Source organism: Camellia sinensis, chromosome 2 (assembly GCF_055761805.1).
Source record: "Camellia sinensis isolate YWXY chromosome 2, ASM5576180v1, whole genome shotgun sequence".
In the NCBI taxonomy this organism is placed as follows: Eukaryota; Viridiplantae; Streptophyta; class Magnoliopsida; order Ericales; family Theaceae; genus Camellia; species Camellia sinensis.
This window is the reverse complement of record NC_138962.1, coordinates 66,077,230-66,100,700: the sequence shown is the minus strand read 5'-3', so window position 1 is coordinate 66,100,700 and position 23,471 is coordinate 66,077,230. Positions and strand designations below refer to the sequence as shown.

At 35.6% G+C, this 23,471-nt stretch overlaps 1 protein-coding gene across 1 annotated transcript; it reads right to left on the bottom strand.

Annotated features, from left to right (window-relative positions):
* Positions 1 to 153: 153 nt before the first annotated feature.
* On the bottom strand, positions 154 to 23,012 carry LOC114323773 (GTP-binding protein). The gene is made up of 10 exons (XM_028271443.2): positions 22,754 to 23,012; positions 22,348 to 22,601; positions 21,426 to 21,777; positions 21,071 to 21,295; positions 19,361 to 19,620; positions 6,489 to 6,697; positions 4,921 to 5,046; positions 3,304 to 3,477; positions 1,650 to 1,787; positions 154 to 809 (listed from the first exon to the last, which is right to left on the bottom strand). The coding sequence occupies exons 2-10, from the start codon at positions 22,529 to 22,531 to the stop codon at positions 492 to 494; spliced, it is 1,986 nt and encodes a 661-aa protein (XP_028127244.2). The 5' UTR covers positions 22,532 to 22,601; positions 22,754 to 23,012; the 3' UTR covers positions 154 to 491.
* Between the last annotated feature and the right edge of the window lie 459 nt (positions 23,013 to 23,471).

Here is a 23,471-nt window from a genome sequence, read left to right as displayed (position 1 = left end):
GAAATTTTAACATTTTAACACAATAACACATCAAATTTTAACTTTGATATTATCATTTTGGAAATGATCCATGGATAATGCTCTCACATCACATGCACCAAACCTCAACCTCAACCTCTCAAAAAGCTGTTTTTTGTCCTAAAAAAGTTGCAATAAAGTTGAATAATGGCTATCATATCAAACTATTATCAGGGTTCAAGACCCAAAAATACAAAGACAGCATGAACCCCACCCAACTGGTGCACTGTCGTCCCTTTTTTTTTTTTTATACATTTTCTTAGAGGATTTGCTTCTCAAAGCTCGAGTATATTAATACAGGAAAATAAAGCGAAAATACTTCAAAAAAAATGTGCATAAACTGGGACGAAACCTAATGCTCAATCTCAGCGTCAGACTAGGCTATACATCACAAAGAAATAAATTAACACAAAAACAAAACAAAAAAAACAAAATTTGCATCGGCATCCTTTCGAGTAAGTGCTGTTTGGTTCTTAATTGAGGACACTTCTCTTGTCGGATGCGATCCTTTCAGCCACTCTTCCAGCAAATTGGCTAGTCTTGCTGCTACTACTGCTGCTGTTGCTACCCCTGGAATTTTTCACAACAGACCGCTGCATGATCCGAACCGGAATCCCACCCAAATCGAAGTCTTCCTTCAAAGACTTTGTTAAGAACCTTAGGTCTGTTTCTGCGAGTTGCGTCTTTCCACTCGTAAAGGCAACAAAAGTCGGTGGCCGCGCCTTCACTTGAGTGAAATATTTGATTTTTGGTTGAGCAGCCTGATCTTTCCAAGAATGCCTGCTCATAACCTGATACGTGCCACACGTATGGTTGTTAGAATATTCGATTCAAACGATTCAATATGAGTTTCAATCAAAACAAATTGATTTGTGCTGTTGGATCTTAAATTGAGTGAATCTTACCATTCAAATGTGATTCAAAACGATTCATTGCAATTCACTATGGTTTGCCATGATTTAGTTTTTTTTTTTTTTTTTTTTTTGTATAATGCACCAAACACCACCGTTTTTTCAAAATAAAAATAAAATAAAATAATTAATTAATTATATTAATATACATTTTTTTATATGTATATATATAATTTAGTTGTACTGGCATCTATTTCATGTTAATTACAATGTGCATATTTTTGTACATGTAAAATATATGTAACAATATATTATATTAAATCAAGTGAATCTTACAGTTCACGATTCGATATGAATCTTCATGATTTCACTATTTTAGCAAACAAAAATGTTTTAGAGTTCTAATGGAGCTCTAGGGTGGTGGGTCTCATGTGATGTGATGTTTCAATAGTGATACATCCTCCTAAAAATAAAGCTCTATACACTTGGCACTATCGCTGTGGGGCCCACACCATTAGAGCTCCACTATTAGAGCTCCCAAATATTATTCGTGATGTTTTGGTCTTATTTTTTCTTCTTTTTTTTTTTTTCATTGCCAAGTGTATAGAGCTCTGTTTAGAACTTCATTTTTAGGGATGTATCACTTCCGTTTGGCAAAATGATTCACAATTTGATTTACAAATTTAACAACAATGGCCACACACACACACACACACAAACAATCAGCATGAAAATTTACATGTTCAGGAGAAAAGAAAATGATGAGGCATTGGAACTAACCTTGCGCAGCCAACGGTTAAGACGAGCAGTCGGCAACCTTAAACACCATTTATCATAGGTACTTACTACCTGATGCATCATAGCTGTTCGACCCCTTCCCTCCAATGCAGAAACAAAAATAACTGGTATTCCCGTCACCTAGTAACAAAGTTGTGCGAATGATAGATCAGCTACTTTACTATCATTCTAAAGGTCATGAATACATATACATATATCATATATGCAAATGCAATGGGAGGAACAAAAATGATTCTCTGAGATAATAACAGGAGATGTGTATTATTCATCCACGTACGCACTTGTACTGATATTCATCAGTCAAAATACTACTATGAGTTGTGGTTCACTTCAGAGTATGTTTGTTTGAAACAAAAGTTATTTCCAAAAGTCCCTAGCACAAAAGCATGTTAACTAAGTCCCTGTTCTACAAGCAATCACCATTGTTTCATGAAGTACTTTCAACAGATACCAGAATATTAGAAATTGAAAAGAGCAACAGAAAACTAACAATACGCTGCTCATAATGTATTGATGGAACTCCATGCCAATGTAAGCAAATCTTCAGTGGCACATTGAAGGACATAATGACTATAGAATCTCAAGCAGCAAAACAAAAGTGAGAGATTGCTTAATCTCCCAAGGGCAAGCTTTTTCATGAGTGTATTTCGTAGGACCTAGGTACTTCAACAAGGGTGTCATGGCTGACAAAATCTCAGACAGCAAAAAAGATAGAAAAGTGAGAGAGATTGCATGATCTCCTAAAGGCAATCTTTTTCATCAGAGTTTTTCACAGTACATTCAACAAACTTTCTTGCCGGTCAATAATTATAAGTATACAACACAAGTAGTTCAAATCTATACTAGTAAAAAATAGTATCATCAAAAGTTCAGTAGTTCCTTTCCTTCCAAATGCAACCACATCATACACGTGGGGGTGCTATTCTTCAATCCTTTCTATCTCCATAATTTGCTTCTTTCTTCCTAATACATATAATATAAAAGAATTGACCCTGACATAACCCACTTAACACCAAAAATAGAAAATAATAAGCTCCAAAGCTCCCTCACAACGCAAAAGGAGACAATCTATCGACTCCTCTGCCCTTGGACATATGCAACAATATGGTAACATGTTACCTCTTTTGCCTGAATTTTCCAAGGTGAGAATTGAATCCAAAGCCACTGAACAAATGAAGAATGCTTATGCCACCTTGGATAGAACCCCCACTTCCAAATATTCTCCCAAGGAAATTACTTTGGGACATCCAAAATAGGATATGAAGATTAATTTTTCATTAAGAAAGGTAGTTTCTACATTTATGGTAAGGTAATAGCACTATGATTAATAACAAACTAAACCAATCGCTTAGAACAAGTATGATATGATATCAAAATGAAAATAACTTCAAGTTGTTAACATCTAGTCCAGAATGTAGTTTGACCATAAGAACTACAAACAAGAAGGAAATAACAAATTCCTACCGTCCTCAACTAATTGAGAGGAGCTATATAATTATGCGTAACAAGAATTTTCCTCTGGGAGATGCTAGAAAGACTAGAGATCACGAGTAGATGAAGAAAGTGAGCAGATACAAAGAAAGAAATGCTTACACATGAAGAACTTATGACCTTAAAAATTTTGGAACTGACAAACCTGGGGCAAAACAGTCTGCACTTCTTCAGGAACAGCATTGACAACATTCTCTTGTAATTTCCCTTTTAGAAGATCCATCTTGTTCACAATCACAACCAAACCACGGCCTTCTTCCACTGCTCTTCTTGCTATGGCAACTTCAGCATGGTTCATGCTCCTCCTAGCTTTTGCAATCTAACCATCATAAACATGATATACATAAAAAGAGAAGCTATTAGACATTAAAACTTATTATAGTATAATTTCTGAAACTGCACATAATAAATGCATACAGGGAATCAATCAATCATAACTGCAGAATACTACTTATATTCACTTAGCAGGTATTTTCACATGATAGCGGTTTGTAAGGTACGTATAGATACAATAAAATGAAGAAAATGATAACATACAACACATCAACTCAACCCCCGATTAAAAGTGTTATAAAGATTTAACAATTGATTGCCATGTGTAGGAGAAATAAGAATAAGACAAGCAATGATGGTACAATGACCATGTTTTCTTACCATATTTTGTTTAGCACCTTATGTGTCACACTTGTTGAATACAATGGGTCCCACATAAATGTCATTAATATTCGATAAATGTCAGTGTGCCACATAAGGTGGTAAGCAAGATATGGTAAAAAGAGATGATCATCCTAAGTTTATTAATATAATTTTCCTAGCTTTTTGATTTTGGATTTGTTATTAGGTCAACAACAAAACTTCAAAAAGTATGCCCAGCTGGAACAATTTATTAGGTGAACTTATGCGTTTTACACCAAGGTGTCATAACCCAAATGAGCCAGAACTAATCCTTTGGTTAATACAATCAATCACCCACAAATGACACGCATGGAATTAGCCCAGTGAACTTAATTTCAACTAGGACAAAAATGATTCTTTTTTCAACCAGAAATATATTTAATGCCAAATAACACCACAAATAAGTTATCCTCAATTGGCTTTCTGGAAAAATATTTTATCAAAAACATGTCTTTCAGGAATACATATCTGCCTGTTGATAGCTCACAAAGTTTTTAGGACTTCAAATTTCCAATCACTTTTCTTCCGTTCATTTCCCAACTATTCTCTATTCCATTGCAAGAAACCATCACCATGCTTGGGAGGAAATGTTACATGGACTTGGGTACTGATGTTGAGTGGTGGTATGTGCAAGTGTCAAATTCATACGATTCACGTCTTACCCCGGGATTTGGAAATATATTCATATTTCTTAAAGATTCTTCTTTTATTTTCCAAGATGTAATGGTATTTACAAGGTAGCATTGAGCATTTCACATTTTATATGAGAGTTTCATGCATACTAAGATGATAAATTTGAATTACTATGCATGTTTGTTGGGTAAATATCCAACTACACATGCCAGACAGATATCCCATAAGACTCGTACTATTACTCGAGTGTCGAGTGGACACGGATACTCCACACATTTACAACAGTCCATGTAACAAGCTTGGAGGTTGTGATGCATTTGACTACATTCAACTGAGGTAGCACAAATTGCTTCAAAATGAGACAAGGTTTGAGCTACAAGCATATTGACATATAGTTCATTACATATATACATTGGGAAAAAATAGCAAAAGAGCAATTTGACATATGACGCACCTCTTCGGCATCAAGAACCAAAGCAACCACATGAGCCCTCATAAGGTTTTTTCTTGATTGCACAATGCTCAAGGAAGCCGGTCCTTTGTCTTGCTTTGTCCTTTCCAGCCAACCTGCAGTGTCAACCTGAAACACAAAACTCAACACAATTGTATAACATACTAATAAATTATATCCAAGGAGTTTAACGGTCGTTAAAAATGTGACACACAAAATCAAATAAAAATGACTCAAAAAGTATTATAAGATTCCAGCCTCCTGAACAGCTGCTTCAGTTATCATGAGGCCCAAAAAACCAAAAAATCAGATGGACTCACACCACCAAATTTCAGTCCTACTCGGTGCTCAGCATCTCACATTACACAAGGGAAGTAGAATGAATGCGCTGGAAGACAATGCGGAATGAGTTACAAAAATTCAACTAGAGAAGATGGAAAACAAATCAAGAGGGACAGACTGGAATATGAGGAACAGATGCAGATTTGAGTAGACAGTAAAAGCTGAGATCAGCTGATAGTTTGCTTCCTTCAAAGCATTTCCTATTGGATCCTCCAGCACTTATGCAGCCACCAAGGACAGGGAATTCAAGAGTTCAACTGACACATATTGATAGTTTTACCAATGCATTAAGACCAAGGTTTTAAAAAGCAACCGCAACCGTTACTTAACGCCGTTACGTGACGGTTGTGGTGGTTACCGCCACCCGTTACGGCCGCTTTTGCAGTGTGATTTACAGGTGTGTTAGCCGTAGCGGCTACCATAGCAGTCATAACGGTGCCGTAACAGCCTGTTACATACCGTTACGTAACGGTTCCGAACTGCTTCTTTCGAAAAAACACAAAAAAAAAAAGGCTAAAAATGGCGGAAGAGGGATGGAGAGAAGAGAGAAGATGGAGGAGCAAGAGATAGAGAGAGAGAAGAGGGAAGATGGAGAACATGCTATTGATTTGTTGAAACTGTAAGACCTATATTATTCTATTCAGTTGCCATCACTCAACCATTTTGTTTGTATGTGCCTATCTATATATTGTTTGAAAATAATAATAATAATAATAATAATAATAATAAGTGTGGCCATTATCTATTTAGTTTGGTTAAAATATGTATATATATATATATATAGGCTCTTATTTATTCTCTTACTTTTGTCATTATTTATCTTATATATAATAGTTAGTGATTGAATTTTTGTATATTATAAAGTTATTAATTATTAAAATAAAATGTAAAAAACTAAATTTATAGTGATTTAAAAATATAAAATATATTGGATCAGACTTAAAAATTTACAAAAATTGATCAATATTTATTTTAAACTCAATAAATATGATCATGGAAAAAAAATAAGCGTATCGGTAAGTTTTTTTTCAAATTGTGGGAAAAATAAAAAAATTCACGGTTCCGGTTACCGCAACCGTTACACTACGGCCTTTACACTCCGCATCCGCAACCGCAACCGCGCCACCGCCACCGTTACGGCGACCGCAACCGCTTTTCAGAACCTTGATTAAGACACAAATACATTCAAAGCACACATGTTAGTGTGAAGCAATAGATATGATATTTACCAAATATATAGTTCTCCCTCGATATTGAAACTGAGCTCTAACTGAATCTCTCGTCAAACCAGCTTCTGGCCCAACCAGAACGCGATCTTCTTGTAATAGCGTGTTTAGCAAGGTTGACTTCCCAACATTGGGCCGTCCTACAATCGCCAATTGTAATGGCAACTTAGATTCCTCATCCTCACAGTTGCTATCCTCCTGATTACTTTCATCTACAGATACAGGGAAGACAAAGCAGGTTTCATAAATAAGAGCCAGACATAGATACTTAGTTCATCACCAAAGCCAGTCAAAAAGATGATGCAGCAGTTAGTGAAAAAATGTTGTTCATAGTTTAACCGCACAACAGTGCTGTGCTCCAGAAGTGCATCATAAGATCTAAAATTGTCTAAATTCACTCAAAGAACAAGAAAAATAAAAACAGAAAAACCAACATTGATGATTCCTGTTAATAGACAAATCGCTTCCCTTAACAACAACCATTCCACAAATTCAAAATTAAGGGAAAGCTCAAATCCAAATTGCAATCACTAAATATGCACCTTCAAAGAAACATACCAAACTTTGCTTCTGACAATTATTCTAAGGGGGATATCAGCATACAGAACTTTGCAGGCATACACACCTACATCATTGAATCTCGGATCCTATTCAATTCCAAACCATTGAAATTGTAAAACAAAGTTACACAAGTGAAACAAAAATTGCTGAACCAAAAACTATCAAATGATATTTAGTAAGAGCCACATTCCACCGCTACAAACAAACTACTAAGTCACCCTTCAGAATTATCCACCATTGTACCAATTATAATCAATTATTTTGGTGCCATTGCCATTTTTCTCAAGCTGAAAGTTGATAATCAAGAAGCAAAAGCTAAAGCACACCTCCCCCAGCTTCCAAATAACCAGCTTTTTTAAGTATACTTATGTTATTTCTACCTCATAAGTTATAAACTATAAACAGAAGTTACACCAACACAAATTTCAAAAAAAAAAAAAAACTATTAGCAGCTCAAAAAGTGCACCAAGCAAGACCTACATAAGGCAAGGGATTAAACATGAGAGATGTCTACAAACTGCCTATAAAATATCAAGCCTTGTACATAGGCTAACCCATTCAAGTGCTTCTACTCTCAAGCTAAATCTTTCACTCTCTTTCATGTAAAAGTATCAGGTCTGCTTCACTAACCATTGCTTATGCCCTGATATAGTCTATAGACTATGCATTTTGTCCAACAGCCAACTAGCAAATATGGAAATGTCATCCATCTATGAGGTTTTATCGGTGATTTGCAGGGAACCCACAAAGCCCTTTTGACCCTGGAATATCTGGTTGGGTGGATTTTCCCCATCAACATCACTCCCTTTAGAAAATCCACCAGATCTTCCTCCATCTCTCTATGATAAGTATCGCATCCCAACACACACAAATTTAATTAAAAGATAAATAAATTATACTATAATTTAGGGCGAATTACACTAATAGTCCCTGTAATTTGGGGCTTGTGTCACTTTGGTCCCTGACTTTTTAATTGTGATACATTTTACCCTGAATTTTGAGTCTTGTTCTAAATAAGGACAATCAAAGATGTTCATTTGCAAATAGTCTAAATTAGTTTGTGTTGGTTAATTTGTATGTTGGTTGAAATGTAATGATCTTTTTTTAAATGAATAATGCTAGAACTTTCGTGGTTATAAAGTCGCTCTATTTGGTTTGGTTTTCAAAATCTATTTTCAGAAAAAATTTCTAAGAAAATAAAAATTAAATTGGTAAAAAAAATTAATAACACATCATTTTTATATAATTTTATCTTTTGAGAGAGTAGAAATAAATTTTTTTATATTTATTTTGTTAAATTAGTTTCTATTTTTTCAAAAGTTAAATATGGCGACAACTTCGATATCATTATTAAACCAATCCATTAACTCAAAAAATTCAAAACTAAAAACATTTCATATACATATCAATTATACACTAAAAGCCTAATAACCATCCATTACATGATAAGCATCCAAAATATCTGTTAACAACAAATACAACCATCTATTACATGATAACCATCCAAAAAATCAATAAAAACAATCACCCATTACATGATCATCACCCAAACACATACTAAAAATTAATTTGGTAAAAAAATAAAAATATAAAAGATTTATCATTTTTTATAATTTTATCTTTGATAGGTAGAAATAATTTTTAATATTTCAAAAATAATTTTTGGACATTTATTTTTATCAAATTGACGACTTTACCCTTGAAATGAAGCAATGGTGTCTTCAATTATCCTTATTTGGAATGAAATTCAAAATCCATGATCAAATGTATCACAATGGCAAGGTCAGGGACTAAAATGACACAAATCCTAAACTACAGGGACCGTCAATGTAATTCGCCCTATAATTTATATATCACCTGCTACAGAGGTCAAGTACTAGAATGCAACAACTATCAGCTGCACACTGTAGCACACAGTACAAAACAATGTCTGCAAGATCCAGATAATTCTTACGATTGTGTTTAAGGTGAATAATGACATTAAAAATGTCCGCCACAACAATGTAAACTCTAACATGACTAATTGTGTGAATTGCAATCACATAATGCTCCCCTCTTGCACATTGATCATCTACTTCTAATAGTGAATTAGTCAAGTCTTCCACGTCATTAAGAATTACATATCCTAGCAAATCTCTGAATATATGCCATGAAACTTTAAGAAAATGCTCTCATACCTCCAAGGTCTAACTTGCAATTTCTTTAGTTGCAAATACCAGTGATGCCATTGCCAAACTCCAAAGCCTTCCCACAACAGGTTGAGTTTTCTGATCCTCACATAATTCCAATCTTGCTTAAATCCCAAGTTAAACTTCTCCTTTAATGATTGAACCAACAGATTTTGGCCGCAATTTTTTATTAGTTTATGATTTTTCCTCCTAAATCATCTTGTCTGTAGACTGCCCTTAAATCCTGATGATGTCAACCACATGACTCCAGCCCAGATTCACATGGGCCTCTAATAAAGGCTAGCCACATCAGCTTTTTAATTAGGACTGAGAAGATTTCCAGAGAGAATGAACAAATTCTAGAGACACAAATTCAAGAAGAAGATGATCTGTATTATTGATCTTACTTATCGCTTACATAAACAACATTTATATTTATAGAGTATTCCTCCGCCTCTAACTAACCTGCCTACTCAGCATAACAGACTCAACTAACTCCTAATCCACTTGACACAATTCAGTTATACTACTACTTCTCTGACTATCCAACCTATATCTATTAATAAGATTCCCTTAACCAACTTTTCGAAATCTATGGCCCTTTTTGGCATAGTTTTCAAAAAAAAAAAAACTACTCAAAAACATGTAGGGTGTATTTTTTGGTTTACCCTAAAATTTATTTAAAAATACATCAAAGGGATGCCACCAATATGTTAAAAAAAAAACCTACCAAAACCTACCACTACACCTATTCCACCCACTTCACCTACTACCAAAACCTACCACTACACCTACTCCACCCACTTCACCTACTACTCCACCTACTACATACCTACCTCCTCTAATCTTCTATATATAGGACTCATTGTAAACATAAATACATATCAATCAATAATACAATTCTCTATTTCTCTTTATACATTAAATTTCTACATGGTATCAGAGCCATAAGATTTAGGCCCGTATTTTGTTTTCTCACCGGCGGGCAGCCGGCCGGCAACCTTGCCTTCGCTGCCCGCTGGAATTTTGTACACATACCTTCACTTTCCTGCATCTTCCAACTTTCTTACAACTGTTGTCCCATAGATGGGCTTCATATCTACCAGTCCATCTATGCCTTGTGACACCTCTATAGTGTGAAGTCCTCTGTCCAAATGTATCAATGGACTTCCTATGGCATGTACACTGGCCTATTCGTTTTCTGCGGACAGCAAGCCTATCTCCTGGTTGGCCATGTTCTTCCTCTCAGATCTATCCCTGAAGGTGCTGTTGTTTGGGTACTATTCCAAGACTTTGGTTGGCCACCAGTGCTGCCAAATTGAGATCTCTTTGTCATTGTAAAGCTTTCTGATTCCTCCATCAAAGCCATCGACTGCATTGCCTACTTCTCTGTGGTGTTTCCTATTTCTTGCCACTGTCCTCCATCGTGACCCCAGGGTGTACTGTTTGAACTCCAGTATTACCGTGTCACTATTGTGACATTGGCAATGGGTTCTGCTCCCTTCGCATGGTTCAACGTGACCAACAACTCCATACCACCAACCATAAGGGAACTCATGGTTTCTTCTCCACTGAATCTCGATATGATCTCCTGGGTTTAAATCATCTAAACAATCAGAGACATGAACATGTGCAGGAATATCGACAGCTGGTACTTCACGACTCACTGCCCCTTCAAGAATCACTGCTGCTAAAGCAATTGCCCCACATGGGCTTGTCCCCCTCTTTTCATTTCTTTATTTATTTTTTTATTTTATTTTTTTTCTTTTACTCACCCATGTGACCCACGATGTCCCAACCTATACTTTTTCTTTTCATTACACTCTTGTTCCCCACTTTCTTTATTATATATATATATATATATCTCTTTTTATTATATTATATTTTAAAAAAAAAAAAAAAATCATCATCTCTCCTCCGTTTGATTTCCAACTCCATTATTTTTATTTCTTTTCTCCACACCACTTTCCTTATTTCCCCTATCTTTCATTTTTGATTTCAAATATATTTTTATTATTTCTTTCTTTATTTTTCTTTCACATTATTTTTTATCTTTTTCAAATTCCATTCATACCATATAGCTTTGCACACCAAACCATAATTTATTCATCTCAGGGATTAACCCCGATCACAATTTTACACCAAAAAAAAAAAAAAAAAAAAAAAACAACAACAACAACAAACCAAAACACAACACCAAAAGATTTGTTTTCGTTTCTGCAGACGGCCACCCACCGACCTCACTTCTTCGCCTATTCCGCCGGTCTTTTCTTTTTGCCTCCGTCCTGGGCGGCCCTTGACGGTGTTACCTCCGTGTTTCCCACTCCACTGGGCACGATCACTCCACCGGGCACGATCACTCCACCATGCTCCTCCATTGCAGCATATGGCGAACCTCCAAATCGGAACATAACGGTGGCCTTCCGCTTCAGCTCCTTATTTTCCGCCTTTAGCACACTTATCTCTGCTCGCGCATCCTTATACATGCGTTGGAGCAGAGCCAGTTGGGCGTTTAACTGCTGCATCTCATTTGTCCTACTCTGAAGCCGGTGCGACAAGTTTGTGACCGCTGTCATGGTCTCCACGCATGACTTCAATGTATACTGATTGGCTTCAATATCCGTTTGCACTGCCATTTTTTGCTCCACAGACCGCATCGGAAAGTTCAACGGAGCAAAACCCGAGGTGTTTGGTTGAGGTTCACTGGCCACCGCACCAGTTATCTCTCTTGTTGACTCGTTGAGGTCGGGAAAGAGAGTGAGCAGACCACGGGAAGACGAAGCCATTTTCTGGGCAACAGAGTGTTACAGAGTATCTCTCTCAGCAAAGGAAGAGTTTTTCAGAGGATTTTCAGAAGTTTTTTGTCTGCCTCAGCCTCAGCCTCCGTCTTGGTTAAATAGCCAAGGCAGACACGCGCATAATGCGCCGCTCGGCGCTCGACGACAACATGGGCGCGCCTTTTGATGGCACGCCTTTTGATGGCACGCCTTTTTATGGATTGGGCACGCCTTTTGATGGCACGCCTTTTGAAAGATTGGGCACACCTTTTGAGGGTGCGACTTTTTAGGGGTCCGACAAGACTCTGTAAACTGTCCCGACATTGATTCCAGTTAGCTTCTACATCGGTCCGGTGTAACCTCGTCACCTGTCCAGACTTTATCTGCTACAACGGTATGACACCACCATACAGTGTCCTCTACAACGTTATGACACAACCATACAGTGTCCTCTACCACGTTATGACACCACCATATAGTGTCTTCACCAACGGTCTGACACGACCATACAGTGTCTCCTATCCTCCTTTATTTTATGTATTTTCTTGTTTTGTTACTCTCTCCAAACTCAAGTTGGTTAGTTCCTATCCCCCTTGAGTTTGCGGGGGGCTGTTAAAAAAAAAACCTACCAAAACCTACCACTACACCTATTCCACCCACTTCACCTACTACCAAAACCTACCACTACACCTACTCCACCCACTTCACCTACTCCACCTACTACTCCACCTACTACATACCTACCTCCTCTAATCTTCTATATATAGGACTCATTGTAAACATAAATACATATCAATCAATAATACAATTCTCTATTTCTCTTTATACATTAAATTTCTACAATCCAACTATAAGCATCATTGTTGTCAAATCGCGAATCGAATTATGAATCGTATCGAATTGTGAATCATAAAATCCTACTTTAAATCGATTAAATGCTAGGTCGTTCCCCTCAAGTGATGCAATGCGCTTGCCTCCGGATGTTTCAAAAAGTGAGCAAGGGGCACCGCATCAACAATTGGATGCGGTCAATGTTTTAAAAAGCACGCCTAGGCACTAAGCGAGGCGTGGCGCAAGGGCCGCGCTCCAAGTAGGCGAGGCGAGGCGAGTTGCAAGAAGTACAGGTAAGGCGCTGAGGCGCGCACCTTTCGATTAGGCTCAAGGCGCACGCTTTGTGCGCTTCGCCATCAACTGATCTATTTTGTGTTTGTGTACTAGCCATTGACTGATCTGAGCTACGACATCGACTGGACTCGTCTTCTTCAGGTTCGTCTATGCTTCTTCTCCGCTCTTCTCCTCTTCTGCTTCGTCTTCTCTCTGCTTCTCCTCTTCTGCTTCGTCTTCTCTCTGCTTCTCCTCTTCTGCTTCGTCTTCTCTCTACTTCTTCTCTTCTGCTTCGTCTTCTCTTCTCTTCTCTTCTATTCTCTCCTTTTGTCGTCTTCTGTATCGCTCACGATTGCTCTCTCTCTCGCCTTCTCTCTCGCGATCGTAATCTCTCTCTCTCTCTATCTCTCTCTTGCTTCTATCTCTCTCTTTATCTTCTTGATTCATATATATAATATATAATAGGTAATATACTTATAGATAATATATTAAATATAATTGATTCATGGGATATTTACACACAAGTCCTAATTTATAAACTTATACTCCATTAAGTCCTAACTAAGATTTTTTGGACATTCAAGTACCATTAAATTTTAATATAATAATTTTACATTTATTTTGATGTCTTCTCCCTCGCGCTCCTCACAGTCCCTTTCGATTTTCTCACTCTAGGATATATATATACACATATGCTCATATGTATTTGTATGCATCATCAACGCAGCTGCAATTCTTCTCTCTTTTGTCATCTCTCTTTTCTCCATTGATCTCTCACTCAATCTTCTCTACTTCTAAACCCTAACCCAAATCTCCAAATTCCTTTCAAATTTCTCAAATTATTTATCTATTGTTTATAGTGTTTTAAGCAAATGCAAGTCACCGATTCGGACAAACCTGTAGTTTCAGAAGAGGATCTCTCAAAAGAAGCCGAGAAATCTGAAAAGTTGCAAGTTTTGGAGACCAATTTGAGTGGAGATGATGCTGATTGTGGCTCTGTTCTTGATGTTTCTGGAAAAAGTTTGGATTTTTCAAACTGATAATATTCTCAGTTTTGAAACTGGAAAAAATTGAAAACGTTCTCAGTTTTATTAAATAGTTTAATCAAACAAATAAGTAGAAGGGTAAAAACGTTTAATCTCATGCTCTATTTTTTTTTTTATCAGATATTGAAACAATTATTTAAAACACTATTATGTAAAATTGATAATATTCTTAGTTTTAAAAATTAGAAAAAAAAACTGATAATATTCTCAGTTTTACTAAATAGGACTTATTAGTTCAAAAAATCTTAGATAGGACCTAAGCTACCATAACATTTGTAAATAGGACTTTTAGGTAATTAACTCTTGATTCATATATATATATATATATAATATTATATAATACCTATAATACCTATTATATAATATATAATACATAATATACTTATAGATAATATATAAAATATAATATATACTTATACATAGTAATAAATAAAATAAACATATGTATGTAAAATAAAATATAAAAAAAATTAATTGAAACACATTATTTAAAAAATATAATAAATAAATAAAATAATATATATATTAAAAAAATTAATTGTTTTTTTTCTTCTTCCCTTCTCTTCTTATTAAAAAAATTAATAATATACATATTAAATATTTACTTATGTTGAAAATTGTACATTAATATTTTGCTTAATTTATATAACTTGCGTCTCTCTTTGGTGAGGCGCGCATCTCGGCGCTTAGGCTCCAGGTGACCTTGGAGCCTCAATGCGCCTAGATCTTTTTAAAACACTGGATGCGGTGAAAAATGGGCGCGGTGAAAAATGGGCAAACGTTTCCATATTTTTCTGGATAAGTGCAAGTAAAGAAGCTAGTCCAAGACTAAAGGTTTATGATAGCCACATGGAATATAGGAACTTTAACTAGTAAGACTATGGAATTGGTAAATGTTATGATTAGGAGGAGAGTTAGTATAGCATGTGTACAAGAAACTAAGTGAACAGGTGAGAAAGCTAAGAAAATTGAGGATACCAGATTTAAACTGTATTATAGTGGCAAGAATAGACACAAGAATGGGGTAGGAGTAATAGTTGCCAAAGGCCTCGTAGAAAATGTAGTGGCGGTCATTAGGAAAGGTGAAAAGATTATATTAGTTAAACTAGTTATTGGATGGAATATAGTGAACGTTATTGGTGCATAAGCCCTCTAAGTAGGATTAGATGATAAGACTAAGAGAGATTTTTGGGAGCAAATGGATGAGATCTTACAGGGGATACCCGTGGGAGAGAACCTAGTTATAGGTAGAGATTCAACGGCCATGTAGAAATAGATAAACTAGGCTATGAGAGGGTGCATGGTGGATATGGTTCTGGTGATAGAAATGAGGGTAGAGAGAATATTTTAGATTTTGCGTTGACTTCTGACCTAATGGTAGCCAATATTATGTATAAGAAGAGGGAGGAGTATTTAATAAACTTTAAGAGTAGGTCAATTAAGAGCCAAATAGATTACTTTTTAGTGAGGAAAGTGGACCGCCTAAAATGCAATGATTATAAAGTGATTCCTGGGGAGGCCTGATATCTCAACATAAGATTTTGATACTAGATTTATACTTTAAAAGACAATATCAAGCTACGAAGGATAGTGGGAGTCGTAGTACGAGATGGTAGGACTTAAAAGGGGATAAATTAGAAATATTTAAGAATAGAATGGATAAGGAAGGTACTTGAGACATGGATGATAATGCTAATACTATGTGGAATTCGATGGCCAATTGTATGAGGAGAATCTCAAGGAAAGTTCTTACAGAATCGAAAAGAAAGGGACCCAACTCTAGGGAAATTTGGTGGTGGAAGGAAGAGATTCAAGCTGTAATTAAGGCGAAAAAATAGTGCTTTAAAAAGTGACAGAAGGATAGAACTGAAGAAAACCTTGAGAGCTATAGATTGGCTAATAAGGAGATCAAAAAAGTAATGAAATAGGCTGAGTTGAAAGCTTATGATACACTAGACTAGATAGTAAGGAGAGAGAGAAGAGGGTATACAAACTTGCTAAGATAGGAGAGAGAAAAACAAGAGATTTTAATCAAATTAAGTGCATCAAGAGTGATAATTCTAAGGTTTTGGTGAAGGATGAAGAGATTAAAGAGAGGTAGAATAACTATTTTGAGAAACTGTTAAATGAAGAATATGGAGGTACATTAATAGAGAAGACAATAGCCAGTAATATGAAAAACTAAGACTATAGGTTCTATCGCAGGATTAGGAACTTTGAAGTGGAGGTTGCGCTTAAGAAAATGAAACCGAACAAGGCTTTAGGACCCGATCATATCGCTATTGAAGCTTGGAAGTGTTTGGGTAAGAAGGGGTTGCTTGATTGACTAGGTTGTTTAACAAGATTTTATTGATTAGGAACATGCCAGATGAGTGGAAGAAGAGTATTTTAGTGCCAATCTATAAGAATAAAATAGATGTCTAGAATTGCAACAACTATTGAGGAATCAAGCTAATGTGTCATATAATGAAAGTGTGGGAGAGGATGATGGAACGTCAATTGCAAGATATAACAGAGGTGTCTAATAATCAATTTGGATTTATGCCTGGTAGGTCAACAATGAAAACGATCTATTTTTTTAAGAGAGAAATAAAAAAGTATAGAGAAAAAAAAAGAGACATTCATATGGTGTTTATTGATCTTGAGAAAGCATATGATAGAGTCCTCTCGGGATATAATCTGGTGACGTTAGAGCAGAAAAGGGTGACAAAATGTTACATTGATGTGATTAGGGACATATATGAAAGGGTTATGACCACTATTAGATCGCTTGCTGGGGAGACACAAGAATTTTCAATTACTGTAGGGTTACACCAAGGATCTACCTTAAGTCCTTATCTTATTGTTTTAGTTATGGATGAGTTGACGAGAAATATTGAGGATGCTGTGCCATGGTGTATACTTTTTGCAGATGATATCGTGTTAGTGGATGAGACTAGAGAAAGAGTTAACACAAAGTTAAAGATTTGGAGAGAAGCACTTGAATCTAAAGGATTTCCAATAAACAGAACTAAAACAGAATATATGGAGTATAAATTTAGTAACAGTAGCAATGAAAGCAGTGGAGAAATGAAGATTGAAAACCAAGAACTACTTAAGAGTGAACATTTTTGTTATTTAGGGTCAGTTATCACAATGGCGGGGGAGATTGATGTGGATGTGATCCATAGAATTAAGACGGGATGACTTAAGTAGCGAAGTACGTCTGAGGTACTATGCAATAAACGAGTATCTGCTAGACTAAAAAAAAAGTTCTATAGAACGGCTATTAGACCAACGATGTTGTATGAGACGGAGTGTTAGGCAACCAAAAAACAACATGTAGATAAGATAAGTATGGCTGAAATTAGAATGCTAAGGCAGATGTGTGGTAAAACTAGAAAAGACAGAATTATGAATGAGTATATTCGAAAATGGGTAGAAGTAGCACCGATAGAAGATAAGTTGAGAGAGAATAGATTGAGATGGTTTGGTCATATTCAATGGAGACCAACAGAGGCAGTAGTGAAGAGACGCATTGCAGTGACGGTAGATGTAAGTGTTAGGGGACAGGGTAGACCTAAATTGATGTTGGCTAGCGTAGTAAATAGAGAGATGAATTTACTTAATTTGACTAACGAAATGGCATTGGATAGAGCCGCGTGGAAAAGGAAGATTCACGTAGCCGACCCCATTTGATGGGACTTAAGGCTTGTTTGGTTCGGTTCAGTTTTATATAGTTCTATATATTTATATACATATAAAAGTACATACTGTGTTAAAATAAAGTAAATTATCAACATAACTAAATTATATATATGTATATACATATAAAATTACGTATATCAAAAATAACTAATTAATCTCCTCTAAATATCTTCATAGTTTGGCACAAATGATGTTTCAAACATTATGTAAACAAAAAGAAATAGAACTAAATCGCAATGAATCATCTGAATCATAGTGAATTGAAAGAATCCTAGTGAATCATAAATTGAATTGTATGATTCACTCAATTTCCGATTCAACATGATTCAAATCGTTTTTTGCTGAAACTCGCATTGAATCATATAAATTGAATCGTGAATCGTACAATTCTAACAACCATGATAAGCATATCAACTTCAACATCAACTAATTTGCTAGGCATTATTTATTCATTCTATGTCATTGGTCCCCTTAGACCATCTCCAACGCTTCATCAAATCTGGCATCAAATTTGAAATTTGGTGAAAAAGTGACTTTTTGGTGCTCCAACGGTTTCACCAAATCAATATCAAATCGAGAATTCACCAAACCTTTCACCAAAACGAGAACACGCTCCAGGTTTCACCAAATCACTGTTTGTTACCGTTGGGGGAGACAAACCGGTCGACCAGCCGGTTGACCGGCCGGTTGACCAACCGGTCGACCATAAAACGGTTCAAACAGTTCACATAAATAGGTTCAAACAGTTTTAAAAAAAAAAAAAAATTTGCCTTACCGGTCGACCAGCCAGTCGACCAACCGGTTGTCCCAGAAAAAGTTCAGACAGTTCAAAAAAAAGGTTCAAACAATCCAAAAAAAAAATATTTTGCCTTCACCGGTCAACCAACCGGTTGTCCCGGCGCAGATTTGATGAAAATTTGATGAAAATGAACCATTGGAGCACTCAGTATCAGATTGAGAAAAAAGTCATTTTTTTACTCAGATTTGATGAAAATTTTAGTGAACCGCTGGAGATGCTCTTACCTTTTCCTTTTAATGAGATAGCGATGTTATCTCGATTAATTGAACACTGAGCACTTCAAGCCAGGCACTATATCCACCAACCATATCTTTTTTTAGCACTGGGCCATTATGGCGGTTGCCCTTATCTACACAATGTAAGAAAATCATCTACAAAGCACTTAGAAGCTAACTTAGAGAAATAGATGGTCTGATACTTGATATTAAAACCTACAAGAAACATATAGTTCAATCTATTGAGAATTTGAGAGATGCTTTTGTGTGACAAATATGTGCGTTCAGATTCACCATGAGAAATTCAAAAGGATAGCCAAACAACCTTTTTGTAAAAACAGCAATATATTCTGTGAAGTACCTCATATAAACAATATAAGCTGCGCTTGTGCAACTTGAAAGCAAAAACATAAGTAGCTTTCAAAGGCTACATAGAAATTAAGCACATGTCCAGGAATTTTGTCTTGAGAAAGGATGTCACAGTCATGACAAGAAAATCTTTAAGGGATGGTTCTTACCATTTAAGACCTTGAGAATATAGTCCTCAAGTAAAGGCCTTAGAACTTCATAAAGTTCTGTCATACCCAATCCAGTCTCAGCAGATAGAGCAATAGGATCCCCAAATCCTAACATATGGGCTTCGCCACCAGCAGCAGCAAGAGATCCAGCACCATCATCAAGTGATTCAGATTTATTCATCACTACAATAGTCTTGATTCCAGGTGCATGCTTGCGCAACCATTTTCCGACATCCAAATCCATAGGCTGCAGCCCATCTCTAGTCACAATATAGGACAACAAAAGTAATTAAAGTCCACACTCAAAAAAACATATAATAACAAAACAATGCATACTAACAAGCACAGTTGTCAAATCGGGATTCGTATCGTGAATCGAAATAGCCTTGTACCAAATCGCGAATCGAATCGAATCGTGAATCGTAAAGATTCAGTCACTTTTTTTAAATTACTTAAAAATATATATCTACACATTTAGATGAATATAAAATATTTAGACTTAAATTAATGAAAATGTTATTTTGAATAATAATCACGTAGTTTAATAGATAAGAAGTTAACAAAGGTTTCTATGTAAGATCACCATATTACATTTTTCCTTTTTTAGATATTTCTTATCAACCATTCTTAATAAAGATGTAATATCACCATCTTGCCTTTTTTCTTTTTTAGATATTTCTTATCAGACATTCTTAATAAAGATAGTAACCAAATAGACAAATTATCAATTTCTAAAGTAACAATAATTAACAACAATGTTGATATTTGGACAATAAGCATATATGCTTTTCTAAGTAACAATGAGCAAATAATAAGAAGGAATTATTTAGAATCTTTTATTTTAAAGCCTAAAACATTTTAAAAAGTATAACTAACCCCACACATGTAATATTCAATTTAATAAAATAGTAATAGATAATTTATAGTGTAACTTTAATCTTAAACATCTTTATAAGATAAATTATGATTTTTTAAAAGAAAAAAAAAATGAGAAGAAAGGTTAAAAATATGTTGGGTCTGATTGAATCTGATTGGATCCTATTGAAAACTCCATGATTGCTAAAATAACAATAAATCATGTATATATGTTGGTTATTTTGGTATTAAACGCTATTAAAAGTTGTATTATGCCATTTTCACTAAAAAGATGGAGAAAAAAAGAGTCGAAAATATGTCGGACACAATAATTTCAAAAGTTGCATGAATCGTGAAAAGTGAATCGAATCGTGAATCGATTGTGAATCGTGCGATTCACTAGAAATTCACTTCCAAAATAGATTCACCAATAGATTCGTATCAATTTTGCAAAAATTGCGAATCGAATCGTGAATCGAATCTGAATCGTAAGATTCTGATAACAGAGCTAACAAGTCAACACTATGTTCATCCATGAAGCTACTCCAAAACTATGAAAGAACTTTTAAAATGTAACCAGTGTCTTCAATGATGACACAAACCTGTTTCTATGACAACTTTAAACAGATTCAAGAAACAACATTCATTCCTACACATCCCAAAATACAGTGAATAATTCTGTTAGTTATCTATTAACCTATACATGACTCAAGATACATTTAGATAACTGAATTACTTCCTTTATGGATCTGATTTCTATTCACCTACTACATGTAAAACTATCTGGTTAGGACAAAACCAAATAATAACAGTGTCTGAAGCAATAAGAAACACTAACTCATCCATCAAACTAACCTTGCATCAATGAGGAAGAGAGCAAATTGAGACCTTGCCAGCACATTTCCAGTCATTTCTGCAGTTCTTCTGAGAACAGAACCAGAAGATGCCTCCGCTTCTAAGCCAGCCGAATCTAACACCCTAAATCGTAAATCACTCAATTTGGCAATCCCTTCTCGTATGTCCCGTGTAACATGGTCAGTAGGAGTATTGTACACAAGAGCCTCTCTTCGTCGTATTAAACTACATCACAAAACCAACTCACAATGTTCAAACTGCAACAGCTATTTCCAAACCCCACAAATAGAAACTGTCTAAGTTTACCGTAACAACTGCTATGAATTTTAAAAATAAGCATGTAAGAAAAACTAACCGATTAAACAGCGCTGACTTGCCTACATTTGGGCGCCCAATAAGAACTACAGTTGGAAGCAAGCTGAGATCAACCTTTGTGAAATCAACCGACTTCTTACTATTATCTCTTTCTTTTGGTTTATCAATAATAGCGGCATCTTCAAAATCAACATGGTATTCTTCTGAATCACCTCTTACATCATTGCAAGGACCAGAGACACCCAATAATGCATCCTCAGTTGCTTGGGTTGACACCGTGCAAAATCCACCACCGGTGTTAAAATGACACCAGTGTGAGGTTAACTTGCACGAATTTAACCCCGAATGTGTTCTTCCAATGCCATTTATAACAAAGCCATTGGACAAAGATCCTAATGACCAAAGTATCATAAAGTAAAGATTAAAGTTAAAACCCATGTGGTCAAGTCCAATTATAGAGTCATATATATTACAGAGATCAATAATTCCACACTCAAGTGAGACGGAGGGCTGTGGAACCATCGCATAAGGTTGTCGAATTGATTTGTCTAATTTTACATATAAGAGCATCTCCACTCCTTCGTCAATTCTTTCATCAAATTTAAATTTGATAACTAAAAGTACTTAAAAACCGTCTCCAATCCTTTCATCAAATGTTCACAGAGTCATTTTTTTCATCAAATTGAGAGAATTCATCAAATATGAACTTAATGAAAATTTAAAAAATGAAGCATTGGAGATCATTATTTTTTTTATTTATCAAATTTGATGAAAAGGGAAATTTTGGGATAAGAGTGAAATTCTAAAAAAGATTTTTGATAAAATTTTGATGAAAGGATTGGACTAGTTCTTATCAAATCAAACTTTTTACTCAAATTGGAATCAAATTAGATGAAAAAAACTGGGGAAGGGTCGGAGATGGTCCAACTATATGAGAAATTGCGATAATTGTAATTTTTTACCATATCTGATATCGCCAGAGTGTGCAGTGGTGTTCTTCAAAGGTGCCGTGTCTCTGAAGAATCTGGGAATTGAACTATTGACATGGTTGGGCAGAGTAGTAGTAGTAGTAGTAGTACCAGAGAGCAGAGAAAAGCCACGGAGGCTCTTTCGGGGCGAAAGGGCTCGAACCCATGAGTGAAACATCCCAAGGTTCGCTCTTAATGCAATTGATTATATCTACACATATGGGTTCTTCTTCAATTGTATATTGAAGCTATATTGCAATTACAAAAATGTGTGAGATAATGATCGAGTCTCTAGTAAAGAACAATGACGAAACGTAATTTGTACATACAACAAAATATATACATATACTGTAGACATATATGAATACTAATTTGGAAGTGATTAAACCTAGAAGAATACCTGAGTAGAAGAGTAGCGAAGGTGCGGCTGTGACGGTGGTGGACTAGTGGCGATGGCGTGGTTTGGAGGAGTGACGAAGGAGGTGTACGGCGGTTCAGCCGGGTTTTGGGCTTTGAAGCTCTAGTGTTGCGCCTCTGGCAAAGAGTAGGGCCGAGCGGAGCTTTCGTTTGTGGCTCAATACGTAAGTGGGTTCGAGTTTGAGAGCCATTTCCCAAAATAAGCCAAACCACCTACCAATTTCCCAAATTAAGTCAGTTTGGCCGTAATTTCCAAAATAAGGTGAAGCTTTATTTCAAAAACACGTTTTCACCATATATTTCCCAAATTAAGTCAGTTTGGCTGTAATTTCCAAAATAAGGTGAAGCTTTATTTCAAAACACGTTTTCACCATATCTCTGGCATAGGTAGGGAAAATGAATAAAATGATAAAAGCGTGATTACAAATCACACTTTTAATTAAGAAAGCGTGAATAAAAATTACACTTTTAAAAAAATCTGTTTTGTAAATAAAACACGGTTAGAAACCACGCTTTTAAAGAAAACTGTTTTGTAAAGAAAGCGTGGTTAAAAACCACACTTTAAAAAAAAAATTGTTTTAAAAGAAAGCGTGGTTCGTAATCACGCTTTTAAAAGTGACATAAAATGACCTACCCCCCTCATTTGCAACCACGCTTTTTATACTTTATTTTTTTTCTACGAACCACACTCTACTCTCACT

What these genes read in the sequence shown, in the direction of transcription:
- LOC114323773 (XM_028271443.2), bottom strand. Translation starts at nt 22,531, where the DNA reads ATGTTTCACTCATGGGTTCGAGCCCTTTCGCCCCGAAAGAGCCTCCGT. An exon ending in GAGGGAGAACTATATATTTG is followed by an intron (nt 5,047 to 6,488) that starts GTAAATATCATA and finishes TTTGTGTTTCAG; the next exon opens with GTTGACACTGCAGGTTGGCT. An exon ending in TGCAGACTGTTTTGCCCCAG is followed by an intron (nt 1,788 to 3,303) that starts GTTTGTCAGTTC and finishes CTTTGTTACTAG; the next exon opens with GTGACGGGAATACCAGTTAT.